The sequence below is a fragment of the Calliphora vicina genome, chromosome 3, assembly GCF_958450345.1.
Source record: "Calliphora vicina chromosome 3, idCalVici1.1, whole genome shotgun sequence".
NCBI lineage: Eukaryota > Metazoa > Arthropoda > Insecta > Diptera > Calliphoridae > Calliphora > Calliphora vicina.
Window position 1 is genome coordinate 124,667,159 of NC_088782.1, and position 17,016 is coordinate 124,684,174.

The 17,016-nt window shown below is 31.7% G+C and overlaps 2 protein-coding genes across 2 annotated transcripts; both read right to left on the minus strand.

Annotated features, from left to right (window-relative positions):
• Positions 1 to 135: 135 nt before the first annotated feature.
• cmb (combover) lies at positions 136 to 14,731 on the minus strand. Its single transcript, XM_065506098.1, has 10 exons — positions 14,580 to 14,731; positions 12,696 to 13,510; positions 11,435 to 11,845; positions 9,328 to 9,478; positions 8,078 to 8,646; positions 7,863 to 7,964; positions 6,119 to 7,790; positions 4,225 to 5,212; positions 1,427 to 2,987; positions 136 to 1,307 (listed from the first exon to the last, which is right to left on the minus strand). Exons 2-10 carry the CDS (start codon positions 13,506 to 13,508, stop codon positions 399 to 401), a joined length of 7,176 nt encoding a protein of 2,391 aa, XP_065362170.1. The 5' UTR covers positions 13,509 to 13,510; positions 14,580 to 14,731; the 3' UTR covers positions 136 to 398.
• Positions 14,732 to 15,393: 662 nt separating this feature from the next.
• On the minus strand, positions 15,394 to 16,441 carry LOC135953728 (protein obstructor-E). Its single transcript, XM_065503706.1, has 3 exons — positions 16,365 to 16,441; positions 15,726 to 16,297; positions 15,394 to 15,645 (listed from the first exon to the last, which is right to left on the minus strand). Exons 1-3 carry the CDS (start codon positions 16,396 to 16,398, stop codon positions 15,427 to 15,429), a joined length of 825 nt encoding a protein of 274 aa, XP_065359778.1. The 5' UTR covers positions 16,399 to 16,441; the 3' UTR covers positions 15,394 to 15,426.
• Positions 16,442 to 17,016: the final 575 nt, after the last annotated feature.

Genomic DNA, 17,016 nt, shown 5'->3' on the forward strand with positions numbered 1-17,016 from the left:
GTTCGGAGCCAGAAACAATTGACGTAGTGAAAAAATATTTAATGTTTCAGCACCATTGATCATTAAACTCTACTTAGTTGATGTTGATAGATCATAGTTTTTTTTTTATCCGTTTTAGTATTTTGTAAGTAGATATTTATTTTTTATAGATTTTATTAAAGATATCAATATTTTAAAATATGTATGTGTGTTAAATAGTTGTAAATACATTTAAAAAGTCAAGTAAAAGTAAAAAAAAACAAAATTTTGGGGAATGTTTTGTCGAGAAATGCAAAGAATTTTCGAAAGCCAATTAAACGCTTCATTTCTAATAATAAATAGTTATAGAATAGTATATAAGAGCTTAAGAACTATGGGAAATATATGTATGTATGTAGGGTAGTAATACTTCTATGAGATTACTCTTTTTCTGTGAATTCCGGTTTTTCACATTTCAAATCAGATTTTTCAGAAGTGTTCGCCACAACCGTTTCTTGCCCTTTCAATTGCTTAACTGTTTCTAAAGGAGTCTCCGAATTTATTAAATCATTAGCTGGCTCTGAACAATTTTTGGCATTTGAATTGTCTCGATTATTTTCAATATCTAGGGAATGAGCTTCATCAGGGTTTTCATTATTTTCATATTCAATGCCGTTATTAGAGGGTTCAGATTTAATTAGAATTAGTGCAGAGGATGGTGTATTATTTTCAGCAAAACCCTGATGGTAAGTGGAGCTAATACCATTACTCATTAATGCACAGCCACCACTTCCGCTATTATTTAAGGAACAATTTTGATCGGCTTCGGCTAAATCGCCATCATCCGTTGTTGGTGGTTGCAAATCATTTTGTTGCTGCTGTTGCTGTTGATTATTTGTGGTCTTTGTTGTAGACTTACCTTTATCCAAGGAATGCTGCTGGCGCTGCTGTTGTTGTTGCTGCTGATTACCAAACAAAGTATTTTCTAAATATTTCTGATACCATCTTAAAAATTCATCTCTCTCCTTGGGCAAAGATAATTTTTTGATTTTTGCATAAATCTTTTTAGGCGAAATATTATTGGCATTGCTGCCTGTATTAATGTTATGCGTTAAGGGGTGGGCATTTTGGGCCACAGTAGCTGTTAGTTTTGCAACATCCACTAATAAAGCGTCATTGATTAAAGTATTAGTATGAGTTTGATTGCGTATACGATTGATTATGTATTTAATAAGATCACATTCCGTGGAGTGATGTTGTTGGGAAACTGCCACAGAGCCGCCGGATGCTGCCGATTTTGGTGAATTTGTTGAGGATGAAACGTTTGTATCATTTTTGTTTTCATTTTGCTAAAATTAAATTAAAAAAGATGTTTTTAATTTCTCTAAAATAAAAATAGAAAAATCTATTTTGCAAAGTGATTTTTTTAAATTTTTGTTAAAATTTATGGTTGCATAAAATTACTTACCTTCTCCTTAGTTTCCTGTTGTAATTTCTGATGTTGTTGTGCCGCTAAACTGCAGGCTCCCCTCAGATTCTCAATACCCTCTTCTTCATTAGTTTCGTTAGCGTTAGAGACACTGGTATTGCTCTGACTTAACGATTGTTTACGTAGATTTTTACGTTTTTTGGTAACATTTTTTGTCATAGACGTGGTGGTGTTGACCGTAGCGTTACTGTTATTGCTACGTGGTGTCTGCTGTGTGGTGTTGTTGCAGTTATTTATAACACTTTGACGCCAATTGGTATCTTCTTCGGGTTTTTCGTTTTCGTTTTCATTGTCATTCTCATTCTCATTCTCATTATCATTGTTTGAGGAGGATAGGGGCAATTCGGTTTCATTATTCATATTGACAGCAGCAATTCGTGATTCTTCGTTAAGATTTTGTGCTGCCGAGAGCTCTAAATGGCTGTGAAGTTGCTGTTGCAATAACTGATCTCTTTGTTCGTTTAAATTTAATTTCCGTAGCGATATATTGGAAATATTATTAAATAACTGAGTTTGCTGGCCTGCAGTTTCGTTATTGCAGTTATCTTTGTCTAATAACATGCTTTCTAAACGCCGGAAAACGTCTTCTTTAATGGATTCATAGAATTTTGTGGTAAACTTATCGTTTTTTAAAGCATTTACCAAGAGATTACGTTTAATTTCCTCGGAAGTGGTATCATCCTCTTCTTCATCCTCCTCTTCATCATTATTTTCATGGCCATCCAAAAGCATGTTATCGTTGTTGAGCTGCTGCTGCTGCTGGGGATTAGAGAAATCCAGGGGCAATTGCTGTTGTTGGCTATTTAGAAAATTATAATTTTCTACACCTTCGTCTATGTCGACGGCGGGCCTTAATAAAAAATCTTGATTTCTTGCCTGAGTTTGTGTTGTTGCGGGCGGCTGATGTTGTCGTTGATTCAAAAAATGCTGCAAGGTTTGATGTTGCTGCTGCTGTTGTTGCTGTTGTTGTTGAAATGTTAGGGTATTTTGATATCTCTGCAAAGGCTGTCTTTGTAGGCTTGTAGCGGGATTGAATTCCTCATTGAAATTACGAAAACGCCAATTTGGTTTAGGACCCACTTTATTACTCTGCTGTATATTATAATTGTGATACATCAAGTCGCCGGTGTTAGTGCCAGCATTAGTTGTGCTGGTATTATTGGTTGCTGCATTTTCATGTTGCTCTAGCCAATTTAATTGCTGCAAAAAGTCTCTTTGCTGTTGATAGACATTTTGTTGATATTGCTGCTGTTGATGTTGTTGATTGATACGCGATCTTTGTATAATGCGCAAGTATTTATTATGGGCAGCAGTTGCCGAGTCATTATTGGCAGCATAATTTAAATTGTTGCTACATTCATCTAAATTTTGATTTTGCTGATGGAAATTGTATGTGGGATGTTGTTGTGGCTGCTGATGGGGCATAGACGTTGGTCTTTCATAAGCAGTTTCCTGTTGTTGCTGCTGCTGTTGTTGTTGCATTTGTTGTTCTTCATTACTTTTAGCAGAGTTAGTGGAAAGCAAATTTTGACGCGAATAGCTTTAGTTGGTTTATTTGGGCCACATTTAACAAGTAATAAACGACAACAACAACAATGTTAACATAACAAAAGGAAAAGTACAAGAAATGTAAAGCAAAATATTGGTTAGTTAGATATTAGGCAAATAAAATAAAAAATTTAAAATGCATGCTTTAAATTAAACAATTATTATATTGAACAATTAGGTCTATGGAAGTGACGATTTTTAATATGTTTTGTACATTTAAAAAAAAAAATATTAGCGAAACAAAATTTTTTTTTTGAGAAACAAAATTTTTGTTGAAAAATTCTTTGTACAAACATTTTTTTAAAAAAAAATATTTTGGAAAAAAAAATTTTTGTTAAAAAACAATTTAGGTGAAAAAAATAATTGGAGTAAAAATTTTAATGAAATCAACTTACTGATGGAAAAAAATATGGTGAATAGTTATTTTAGTTGAATAAAAATTTTTGGTAAAAAAAATTATTGTTTTTTGTCATTAAATAATAAATAAACTTCGATTTTTATATACGAGTAAAATGGTCCTCTCGCGATTCTAAGATTTTTCGTAATCAAGTTATTCAATTAGGATATCTTTCAGAAGAAAAGTTTAAATTTTTCTTATTTTATAACATATTTCGAATACGAAATACCAAAAGCTGTAAAAACTCTTAAATATATTTAATTATTTGTTATATAAGCCAGCTATTAATAGAAATTCTTAAAATAAACAAAATACTTTAACATAAATAAAACACGAACATAATTTCATACATAAACTAAAAAACTGTAGGGCCTGATACAGAAACACATCCGGTAATCAATTTTTAAATTTTTGCAAGAAAATCACTTAGTTTTTAAATAATTGTTTTCCGGTCGTGTTTCTAAATCAAGTCCTTAGACTTCTTACTTACATTTCCTTGCTAAATACATAAGTACATATTTAAATAAAAATTTAATCTTTAAATCAAATAAAAATAAGTACAAACTGATCAATCGAAAAATCTTTATTAATAAAATATATAAAAAAAATAACTTTCAAAAACTTAGGAAAATTTCATTAATTTATATAGTATAGAAAAGTGGCATTTGAAGAAGCCACTCAAATAATAATTATAGAATAGAGAAGTTTGTAAAGAAATTATAAGACATTTTTCTCAAAGTTCACCTGAACCTTTTTTCAATTTAAACCCTTTACAACTTTATATGTAGTAAAAAAAAGAATATGTTTGTAAAATATTTTTAAACGTATTTACCTTCTAAAATTATCCCAATAGTTATTGGCACGATTGCCGGGAGGCACCTGATTATTTAGAGTATGTGATAGATTACTATGATGATGCTGTTGCTGTTGATTTTGGGTACGCAAATTGGCATTATTTTGATGTATGGCATTATTGTGATGATGCATAAAGATGGGAGCTGGTCCAGAGCCCACCACCGGCGATTGTGGTGTGGGTATTTCATTGTTGAAATGTGTCGATGGGGCTTGGGGTGGTTGTGCTACAGCATTGTTGAGGGTGGCATACATGCTAGAGCTGGCCGTGGCTGAAGTGTTGTGTTGCTGAGTTTCAGTAGTAAAATTAAAGCCACCTTGAGGCTGGGCCACACGTTGATGTTGATGGCGATAGACATGCTGATGTTGCTGCTGCTGTTGGTAGTTGCTAAAAGCACTGTTTCTATTTTGTCCCGGTATGAAGGGTATGGGTTGTTCAGATTGTGCTCTATTCATGCCAACATACAAATTGTTAGGTAAAGCTTGAGTGGTGGGTATACCACCCAAACTGGCTGGTGGTACCGATTCAGAACGTAAGCCATAGCCCACATCATTAGAGTTGTTGCTGTTGACACTTCCGCTGGTTATGGCCAGTAAACGTTCCTGCAGCACGTGAATGGTTTGATTGAGACTATCGATTTCTCTTTGCTGATGCCACAACATTTGATTGCATTGACACACAGAACTTATTAGCATTTGTTGGGTTTGTATGAATTGCTGCAACATGGGATCGTTGGTGGTGAGCGGTGCATTTGTAGCAGCACTGGTAGCTGTGGATGATGAAGTAGCTGCTCCCAAATTGTTGGCATTGCAAATACACTCATTGGTGCTTAAAGTAGCTGCATTTGTTGAAGTTTGATTTAAACCGAAAGAGGTTTGTGGTGGAGGAGGTGGTGGTGGTACACCAGTAGCATAATAATATTGATGAGGATTCCAGGCAGTTGGTAAAGGTGGTGGTATAGGGCCGGCTTTAAACATATAAACAAAATAATGAGAAACTAAGAGAAAACATTTTGAAAGGGAAAGGTTTTTTGTAATGCGCTACATTTTTTGGCAGTGTTCTGACTTGAAAGTTAGTGATTTTCACCAAAGTTTACTTAGATAAATATTAAAAACTATTTTTTAGTAAAAAAAATTTTTGGTGAAAGAAAATTTTGGCGAAATAAAAAATTTAGTGAAAAACAAATTATACTTTAAAATACAAATTTTAAATATCTATAGGTAAACAAAATTAAAATTAATTTTTTTTTTTTTTTTTAATTTTTTTAAATTTTTTAGTGAAAAAAAGTTATGACAAAAAAATTTTTTTTGGTCAAAAAAAATTCAGGTCAAAAAATATGTTTCCCGATTTTGACCCATTGTATGTCCACATTACTATAGCCTTATATACATCGTTGCAATGGACTGTGAAATATCTATCATTAGATATCCGCATTGTCTATATTAATAACTTAGTAATCCAGATATAGATAAAAAATAGGCCAAAAATCGAGGTTGTCCCGGTTTTTCCCTTATATCTCAGATATTTGTGGACCGAGCCGGAAGAATTCCAGATATATTGATGTATCAATCATGTTTGTAAGTTGATTTCAACATACAGACGGACATGCTTATATCGACTTCGCTATCTATAACGAATATATATACTTTGTGGGGTCGTAAATGAAAAATCGTTTTGAGATATAAAAGCGAATATATTGATGTATCAATCATGTATGGGGGCTTCAGAAAGTTGATTTCAGTATACAAATCGGATATATTGACTCCTCTATAACGATCCAGAATATATACACTTTATGAGGTCGCAAATGAATAATGTGGAAATTACAAACTTTTGAAAAATTAAAAAATGTAAAAAAAATTACATGACTTACGGAAATTCATGCCCATTGCTGACATAGGTGGTGGTATAGAGAAAGATCTCGAACTACCCGACTGCATACTAGCTCCCTCAAGTGAGGCTCCATCATGAGTACTACTAGCTGCCTGAGCAATGTGAGTGGCTGCATTTGATGAGGCACCCGTTGAGTTCAAAGAGTCCTTAACATTTCCGCTGCCTTGTTCATCAGCTCGTGCGGCAGCTGGGGTAGAGGTTGGCACAAATTTAGTACTGGCCGCATAGTCCGAATCGTTGTTGTCTTCTTCTGCCTCATCGTCGGCCTCCGAAACAATATCTTGTCTTCGGGTGGGTGTTGGCTGTTGGTCTTCTTGTTCCAGACGTTTGCACAACATTTGAAATTCCTTTTTCTTTAATTCATACTCTTCTTTAAGTTGGTCTCTTTCCTGTTGGCTTTTAACATGCTCATCCCAGCGACTTTCGTGCTGGCGTGGCACCGGTGTGGGTGTTAAACTATTTCTCTTTAAAGCATCCTCACCCATTTGGGCAGCAGCAGCCGCCTGTTGTTTACGTCTCTCGATTTCATTTTTCAGTGCTTGTATGCGATCCTTTTCCGATTGCAAGGACTGAGCTTGGGCTCTCAAGTCAGAGGTGACCTCATTTAACATACGCACTTTGCGGGCTATGAACTCATCGTTGCTGTTATCATCCTGGTAGCGGCTGGGTGCAGCTACGGGAGTACGTTCGCGATCATAGGTTATGGGTACTTCTCGAGGCGGTGTACGGCCAATCTGTTTGGGATCTTTAGCTGTGTGAGCTTCTATGATATTAACAGTTTCCATCATATCTTTCAAACGTTTCAGCTGGGCCTTCATGGCATCAATGTCAGCCACTTTTTGTTGTATCAAGGCAGCTGCTATTTTACGTTGTTCTTCATCCTCTTCTACTTCGGGCTCACCTTCGACCTCCGATTCGGACTGTACTTGGCCATTGGTGTTGCTGGGTGGCTGTCTTTGTGCCTGCTGCAATAGCTCAATGGGTACATTGCGACTATATTCTACTGGCACTTCCCTTTCGCGCTCTACATTTGAGGTTTTCTTGCTGGTGGCTGGTAGGCTAGGCGAACTTTGTTGTTCATTTTCTTCTTCTATATCCTTTTCCTGTTCATACTGCCTCTGTCTGGCCTCTTTGGCGGTCTCCTCCGCTGAACGATTAACACTTTGCAGTTCGGTAACTAAGTTGCGCATTTCATCGCGTTGAGAGCGTAAAGCTTCAAGTTTTCTTTGCAATAGCTCTTGTTCGGCCAAAATTTCCGGACCATCATCACCCATTAACGAGGATAATTCATTTTGATTTTGTATAAAAGAAGTAAGATTTTTCATACGCCCCACCAAAGAAGCCATATCCGAATGTACTTGTTCAATGGATTCATATTCGGGAGCACCATCACCGCCATCGGCGCCACGTTGTGATCCAGAGGGGAAACTTAATGTTTGAGCTTGTTGTCGCAACTTCTCCATATCACTTAGATGCTGTTTGGCAGCATTTTGTAATTTAAGCAATTGTTGCTGTTGTTCTTGCATATTTTGGATATTACGATTGGAGGCCTCCAAACGCTGTTGCAGTTCCTCATAGGAGGGTGTATTATCGGGCGTCGGAGTTTCTAAATTGCTGTGCAAAGACTGTATAGACTGGGCACGATCGCTCATCTGCAATTAAGAAATTCATTTTTTAAAATTTTATTTTTTTTTTGAATTTTTAATGGTGAAATGAAAACTTACCTCACTTCTGGGTACATCTTCTAAACTGGTTGAATTGACTACCACATCTCGTGCAGTGGCATTTGGCGTTATTTCGTGGACCATGGTGGAGGATTTTAAAGCCTGGAAATTAAATATGTTTGAAATTGATTGAAAAAAAACATAGTAGAAAAATTGTTTTTATTACAATATAGAAACAGGAAGTAAATATTCAAATACATTATTTCTATCCTTACCTTTTGCTGAGCTTTTAAAGCGTTTTCCAAATTAATTTTATGATTATTGTTGGCGTTTAAAGTCTGTTGAAAACGTTGAGCTAATTGATTAAATTCGTTTGAATTGTGATTTAAAACAGCATTAGCCAAATTAGCCGACGACGAAGCGTGTATGTTGGGCAATAAATTGCTGGTTAAGTTAAGAAACGGTTGAGTTTGTGGATTTTCAAAGAGTTGTTTCAAACGATGCACCACTAACAATTGCAAATGCTGTTCAAATTGTGGTCCCAACAGTATATTATCGTTTATAGTTGTGCTGTTGTTATTTGAGGATACCGGATGCACACTATTGGACAGCGATTGTGTAGCAGTTGTATTCGAGGTGTTGGGTAAGCCGGGTGTTGTAGGTATGACAACACCAATGGCGGTATTAAGATTTGAATTTGTATTTTGAGCAGAATTCAAAAAATCACTTTGTGTTTGTTGAGTGTTGTGTTGCTGCTGTTGTTGTTGATGTTGTTGCTGTTGATTGCGTCGTGGTATGGGTCGTACAGGATAACAAAAACGTTGTTGATTATCTTGAGAACTTTCTAAAATATTTTAAAAAAAAATTTAGCAAAGAAATATAAAATTTTGTAAATAAATTTTAATTTGAAAATATTTCAATAAAAATATTGACGTCATATTAAACATTTTATGTATTTGTTTAAATTTTAATATTTTTATTTCAGCACAATTTAGTTCTTACACAATTTTAGAAGACCTTTTATTCATATTCAAAAGGTATTTAAAATTGAAAAATTTTTTTTACAAAGTTTGTATCATATTTTTTTCTGAATTTTTATTTACTTAATTAAGAAAGCTGTCAGTTTCTAAGAAGATATTCAAGTAAATTACATGTTATTTTTAAAGAAAATAACATAAATCAAAAACAATTCTTTGCATGACTAAGAAATTTTGATTTTTATATACATTGATGATGTAGTATGCAATATAAAATGAAAGAAAAAAGCAGACAAATTTCTAAATTTAGATTATTTAAATATTTTAAATACTAAAGGTACAAAAAATAACATACATACAAAGATACATATGTATATATTGAAAATACATACACAAATCTTTAAGATGTAGACAACGAAACTAAATAAACTTTTAGGAAAACTTTTTAAAACATCAAATAGAACTACTATACACAATACATAAAATGTCTTATATAAAAACTAGACAAATTTTAAGTTATTTTTAATATAATATTAAATGAAACTTACCAAAATCACTATTGGTAGCTGTTGTATTACTTTGATGTTGCTGCTGCACTGCTGCTGTTTGTAACTGTTGCAGCTGCTGTTGTTGTTGATTATTATTTAGATTATTAGTATTATTTGTTGTAGTTGTTACCACCGTAGTTAATAAATAATCCTTTAAATAATACAATAATATTAAAGAAATTGTAAAAAGTATTACTAGCCCGCCTATATTGAGAGTTATTATTATATCTTTAATAGATCTATAGATTTATTTGAATAATGATTTTTTTTTTGTTCGTTTCGTTCGTTATTGGCCGACATAAGAAGTACAACTGACATGCGGAAAACAAACACAAGCATTTTCTTTTAGATTTTCATAGATTTTCTGTGAGTTTCAATATTTTTCACAAGAGTATTAGTTGTGAATTTAAGAGAAATTGGGGAAAATTGTATGAGACCGGAAAAACTCTTTATATAAAGGTTTGTTTATTATTTCTAAATTTATTATGATTCTTTTGTTTAATTGATATTATGAATTTTCCATAAATAATTGAAATTGTGAGCATTTTAGAAAACTGTTTACAATTTGAAAATATTTATAAAATTGTTTTTCAAATAATAAAGGAACAATTTAAACTTTGTATACATTAGTTTATATTGCAATTTCTTATTATTTCCATATGTGGGTGTTACAGTTTTTGTCCATTATATTTGTTTGTTATTTTTGGAAATTGTGACGCATTTGTTTCAATAAATTTCAATCAAGTACGTAAACAATATAATTAAAATTTACGTTTTTATTATTTTAGGATTTTTTTTAAATGTACATAACACCCATTTGTGACAAGAGGATAATAACTTAAAACATGTAAGAGTGTTATATTCTGCTGTGCCGAATTTTCACCAAAAAAATTTTTGGTGAAAATTATATTGGATCAAAACAGTGGAAACTTTTATACTTCTGTAAGAGAGAAGAATAAAACCTAAAGAAAAAGTATGAAAAGAATGCAAAATGTTTTTATTTGCGAAAATTTAAAAAACAAAATTATAAACGATGTTTATTACAATAGTAGTATTTTTGGTACATTTTCGAAAACTATTAAAATTTGTAGTTTTAAGGCAATTAAAAAAAAAAAACACAAATACATATGCTAAAAATATCTTTTGGTAAAATAGTTTATTTTTACTACTTTTTTGAAATTTTTTAAAATTTGTTGTTTTCATATAATTTTTGTTAGAAATGACTGTAAAGTGACAAAAGTCACTTTTGGTAAAATAGTAGTAGGTATTTTTACTTTTTTCAAAATAGGTAAAATTTTTAGTTTAAGGCAATTTGTATTACAAAATCCATAAATATGCTAAAAAATAACTTAATCGACAAAAGTCGCTTTTAGTAAAATAGTAGTATTTTTACTTTTTCATAATAGGTAACATTTTTAATTAAAAAATCCATAAATATGCTAAAAATAACTTTATTTAGAACTTTTACGAAATTTGTTAAAATTTCTAGTTTTTATGTAATTTTTATTAGAAATCACTGTAAAGTGACCAAAAAACGCTTTTAGTAAAATAGTAGTATTTTGGTAAAATAGTATGATTTTTAGTACTTTTTCGAAATTTTAGTAAAATCCGAAGTTTTTTTATGTAATTTATAGAGGCTATGATGGGAGAACATTTATAAGATGTCCGAAGGAAATGAGTCCAATTATGGACCTATTTTTCAGGGCAAAGTAAGGATCCAACTCATATCATATAACATGATATGATTGAAATCGGATACAGATCCATTTTAAACGATGTTATGTAGTTTGGAGATTCCAGCACGACAATTAAACCAAATTCCATATAAGACTGTAACCGAGTGGTTACAATGGGCAGATCTTAATCCCATATAAAACTTATCCAAAAATAAATTGAAGCAGAAAATCTTGCTTGAACACCTCTATTCCAAAACATGCACTAGCACGTACTTGTTGTATGCCAAAATCCAATTTTTGTTTGTGTAAATTCTTTAAACATGGTCGATTTTTATAGGAACTCTAAGGCTGGTAATACATTTAAATTTTTTGATATCAAATTTGTTATTTAAGTGAACATTTACAAAATAGAAAAAAAACAGGAATCTTACATTTAAATCTTTAAGTTCTCTGCGTATGGGTGCAACAATTTCCGTATTTTTATGTTGTTGCTGGTTACGTGTATTATGATGTTGTTGTTGCTGTTGTATGGAGGCCACTATATTCAATGGACTACAGCGATTAGCCATTTGAGCCAAGCCGGAAGGCTGTAACAAAGGCTTCTGACCTGTAGCTGTAGTATTACAATTTGTAGACGTTTTTGTGGAGGCTTTAGGCACCGTACCCGTTTGTTTACGGTGTGTTGAAGAACTATTCGATGAATGAGTAGAATTTGTTGCATTTGTGGCTGCTGCAGCAGCGGTAGCTGAGGGAATACTGTTATGGCTATGGGAATTACTACTATTTGTAGAATTTTTATTTGTTGCATTGGGATTTTTAGCAGGAGCCATTGTAGTTTTGTTTAGTTATAATATTTGTTAGGCAAAATTCAATATTTGTTAATTTTTTTTTCAATATTTTTAATTTTCATTGATTTTTTGCACGCCCCTTTAGGTGTGTGTGAAAATTTTTCAACTGCTTGTTTTTATTATTATAATCAAATATTTTGGATATATTTCATGGTTCCCATAAAATGCACTTAGTTGTTGTTAGTTTTATAGCAAATTTGTTTATTTTAAGTGATTTTTTTAATAAGTTTTAATTAAAAACAATTTTGATGCAATTGTGTATGCAAAAAAAAATTACTAAATTCCGGCTGACAATCTCGTCGAAAACTAATGATGCCGTATGTTTGTGAAAGAGGGTAGAGGAACCAGATTGTTTTAATAAAAAGTGTTGCCAATGACAAAATAAACCGTTGGAAAAGTAAATGTTTCAATTTGTAATATAAATTGTCAAACAACCCCAACATCTTGAGTTACGGTTAAAAAACCGGGTTTTCATACATTTATTCTTTTATTAGCCAGTAACTTAGTTGAATATCAACTGATTTTAAGTTTCTCAGCGGATTTTCAAAGAAGTATATGAGGCCTTTCGAATGGTATACTATATATACTTTTTAAGTAACCTTGAGAAATCTGTGTGTGTTTCTCGTATGTGGAATTTTTTTGTTTGAGTTTTTTTCTAGTTTCAACTGTAAAAATAATTAAAATTGAATTTGTTATTTTTTAATATTCTGTTTATTTGAGTTAATAATAATAAGCAAATAAACTGTTTTTTACAACGTATTTTATTTTATTAACTTTTCAAACATTTCCAATTGTAAAAAAAAAGTTTCTATTCAATTATATAGGTACTAACATTTTCAATTTATTTAGGTGGTTCTTTTCTGGAGCGTATAATACTTTCTTTTAGTTCTTTAATACGTTGACGTTCCGCCCTCAAGTTATCGGCCTGAGATTTTAAATCGGATGAGAAACCTTGAAACATATTTAACATTGTTAAAATAAGTTGCTCTTTTTCATCGGATGTTGTGGCGGCATCCAAATCAGCCATTGTGGGCATGTCTGGTATGGTTAAAAGCTCAATGGGTGTAGGTGTTATAGCAATTGGAGCTGCTGAAGTTGTAGTAGAGGTAGTAGCACTTGCTGGTTTAGCGGCAGGTTTTGGCTTAGCTGTCTCCTCTTTGTCCGACGTCTTTTCTGGAGCATCATCACTTTTACTTATATGATTTTCAATAAGTTCGGTTGTATTGATCATATGTTGTACACGCTTAAATTGTGCCTTCAAACGAGCTATTTCTGCCAATTTTTCTTTAATATACTCAGCTTCCTCTGGGTCGGCTTCTTCGTCATTTTCTTCAGTGAGTTTTTCCACGGTAGTTGTTGTTTCAGTTGTTTCGCTAGTTGTTGTAGTTTTTTTAGTTGTTTCGCTAGTTTCCAAAGATTCTGTAGCTGATGTTACTACACTTTGCTGATACTCAAGCTTTCTTTCTTCGTCCTCCCGTTCCTGTTGCTCTCTTATACGCTGTAAATCTTCAGCCCGTTTGCGCAACTGTTCCATTTCCTCTACTAGTTGGCGATGTTCGGCTTGCATGTCTGCCAGAGCTTGATTGGAGGCCGCCAAACGTTGTCCCAATTGTTCATTTTCCAGCATCTCTTCTGGTTTGTTAGTTTCATTAACCATGGCTAAAATTAATGGTGGATAATTTTATTAGCATGACTATTTTTGATTTAAATTCGAATGAATTAAACATTATTAAGATTTTTAAAATCAAATAATTTTTTTTTCTTAAACATTCCATTAAATAATCCATTACATTCCTTAGTACTTCAAACGTAATCCTTTTAGAATTAATTACTTATTGCATCTTTAAAGTTTTCTTTATTTCAAATCCATTACGAAATAGCTTAATGAAATCTATTGAATGATTAAATTTTTCTTCAATTCAAATCTATTACAAAAAGCTTTATTCAATTTATTTTGTAAATGATGTGAAACAAAACTGAATGAAGAAAAAATATTTTCAATTAAAATTGGATTTAAATTAACAAACAAATAATAGCGGTTAAATTAAATTAATTAATTCTTAAGTAGTATCGTTGTACAATTATTTTAAACGTTTTTTTGTTAAGTATTTTGTATATGTATTTGATTTTAAATTGACGCGTTTTGTTTCAATTTTAATTTAAACTTTTAGGTCTACCGGTATATATGTATGTGATAAAAAAAATTCTATATCAAAACGAATTGAAATGTAGGAATGTTTTATATAGACGTTTTAAATTATATTTTGATACTTTTAGAACTCTCTGTAAAACTTTTCTCTTTAAAAATCTTTTAATTTGTTTAAAATCTCTCATCTAGACTGCATATTTTAAGAGTATAACAAACAATTTACTCAAAAATATTACCTGATTTTTATAAAAATTTTATTACAACTTTGAAAATCGATTGATTTCTTACATATACCCAATAAGTAACGATTCTTTTTAACATAAAAATTAATTTCATTAAAAATTTTTTAGTTAATTTTGAATATTTCACTATTTTTCTTTGATTTTCTTAATCGTATTAAGAATTTTGTTCTATTTAATTCTTCTCTTTAAACGAACTGTAATACACAATATTATAAAACTAAATCTAAAAATAGCGATTTAATTTCTTCAGAAAATATTTAATATTTACACATTTCAAATAAAGAAAATATGTATTGAGTTTTACAAATAATTAAATAAATACATATTTATAATATACCTTTTATTTATTTTATATTAACTGCGTAATTGTTTAATTGTTTGTTCAAAATTTTGTCTTAATTTTTTTGTTGAAAAATTTCTTTACAGTAAAGTGTTCGAAATACTTTTGAATACTGAATATTTATTTATAAAAATATTTTTCCGTAAAGATGTGCGCTCGCACAAATTAATTTGGTGATGCTAAATTTGTGTTTTTTGTGTGCTATATTTAATGATTTTTATACCCACCATCAAAAAAGAGGGGGAGGGGGGTTATATTGATTTTGTCATTCCGTTTACTACACACTCTTGTATATATTCTATGCCTCATAAGATTCTGAGGCGATCACACTAGATATACATATTCGTCCGTGGGTCAAAATCGGAAAAAAAATTTTAACCCGAATTTTTTTTTCACCCAAAAAAAAAAAAATTTAAAAAACAAAAAACAATTTTTTAAAATTTAATCAATTTAAAAAAAAAAAATTTAAAATAATTAAAAAAAAACTTTTACAAAAAATTAAAAAAAACTACTTTGGAAAAAAAAATAAATTTGGTTTACCTAAAAATATTTAAAATTTGTATTTTGAAGTATAATTTGGTTTTGGGTATATAAGATTCGGCACAGCCGAATATAGCTCTCTTACTTGTTTAAATTGAATTTATGCAGTTAATTATCAATATTTTTTAGGATTGTTGAAATTACTTTTCTTCAAATATACAAAATTATGAAAACAATTTAAGCGTTTAAAATCCCCTAAACCTTACAAAATCATGCACAGATGTTAACACATTCTACACTTAAGAGAACGAAGAGAAACAACGTTATTAAATCTCAATTAAAAATTCTCTGTGATTTATTAATTTTATAAAATATTTTTCTTTTCACGACATGCTTTCCTTTTGGGATCAAATACCAAACCGGGAGTACAGTCCATAACAACACCACGACCCTTCATACAGAAATAGTATTTAACCTCGTTGGCATGGGGATAAAAATGCACGCCTTCCTGGGGACATTTAATATCGGCCGCTTTTGGGGGAGCCTTCGAAAGAGGTAAAATATTACGTTGCAAGGCTGAAATCTGTTATAACATAAAATAATGGTTAATTTATAAAATATTAAAAAAAACACAATTAAATTTATATGTATAACACTACCCACCGTGCAATTAACTTTCGACTTAAAGTCACAACAATTACATTCCGGATTAAATTGCAAACCACTGGTACAATTCCTGCTAAAAGCCATGCCATCCATACAGACATAATACCTATCACAGGCCGCTTTGCTACTTAGGAATGTTATGTTCTTGGGATCATTGAATATCGTACACATATCATCCACACAATCGACATATTGTGGAAAATCACAACGATCAGTTTCAGCATTGTATTGCAGACCATCACAACACTCGCGCACTACGGGAGTGCCGGAGTAACACAAAACATACTTGGTGCAAGTGCGATCATAACAGAACGAGGACAATGCAGAGGTACAATTCTTTATGCATTGAGCTTTATCGGGATCTGTGCAGGATTGTGTTTTGGCATCGAATAGATAACCTGCTTTGCAAACTCTCTTAATAGGTGTTTCATCCATGCACACATAATAGGACATGCAGTCGTTTAGCACCGGCAAAAAGAGATTATCGACTGCTCCCTGACATATGTTGATATCGCCGGAGGCCTTAACGGATGCTGCGAGAAGGGCCACAGCAAATAAAAAATGTTTCACTGCAAACGAAAACATTTTTAGTTTTATTGTCTTTTGATAGGTTTATTTCAAAATAACGTTACTCACTTTTCTCTAGTCGATTGCTTTTAACTGTCTCCATAGAATTGGAGAACAATATGTGTCTTATATAGATTTTACTAGCCGGAAATCATTGCCAACTACAACAAGTGCCAAATAAAATTTGGCAATTAAAATAATTAAACTTTTATCAGTTACAAATAAAAAAATACTTCCAACATTTTTCCACTGAAGACATTTGATAACAATTAAATTTTGAGAACTTTCTAAGAATTTTTAGCAAGAGAGCATGTTTTGGGGGGAATTACAATTAATTAAGAGCTAGTTTTTTACTTGCTAGTTAAACTTAGCTTAACACCCTGTTTAGTTAAACCTAAAATATTTAGACAGGCCTTAATCAAAGATGTGGGATATATTGATTTTGTCATCGAAATATTAATCGCAAACCCTCTAAAGTAAATATCTATTCTGGGTCCCTATGAAATTCTAAGACGATCTAGCTATATCCGTCCATCCGTCTGTCTGTTGAAAACACGATAGGGCCCAAACGAAAGGAGCTAGCTGGCTGAAATTTTCCATAAATGTTATCAAAAAAAATTTTTGATTATGCGGAAATCCTGAGAAAATTTTGCACAAATAATTTCTAAGTACTCTAAACTTATACAATAAAGTATGGCAAAAATCGGGAAACTTATATGAC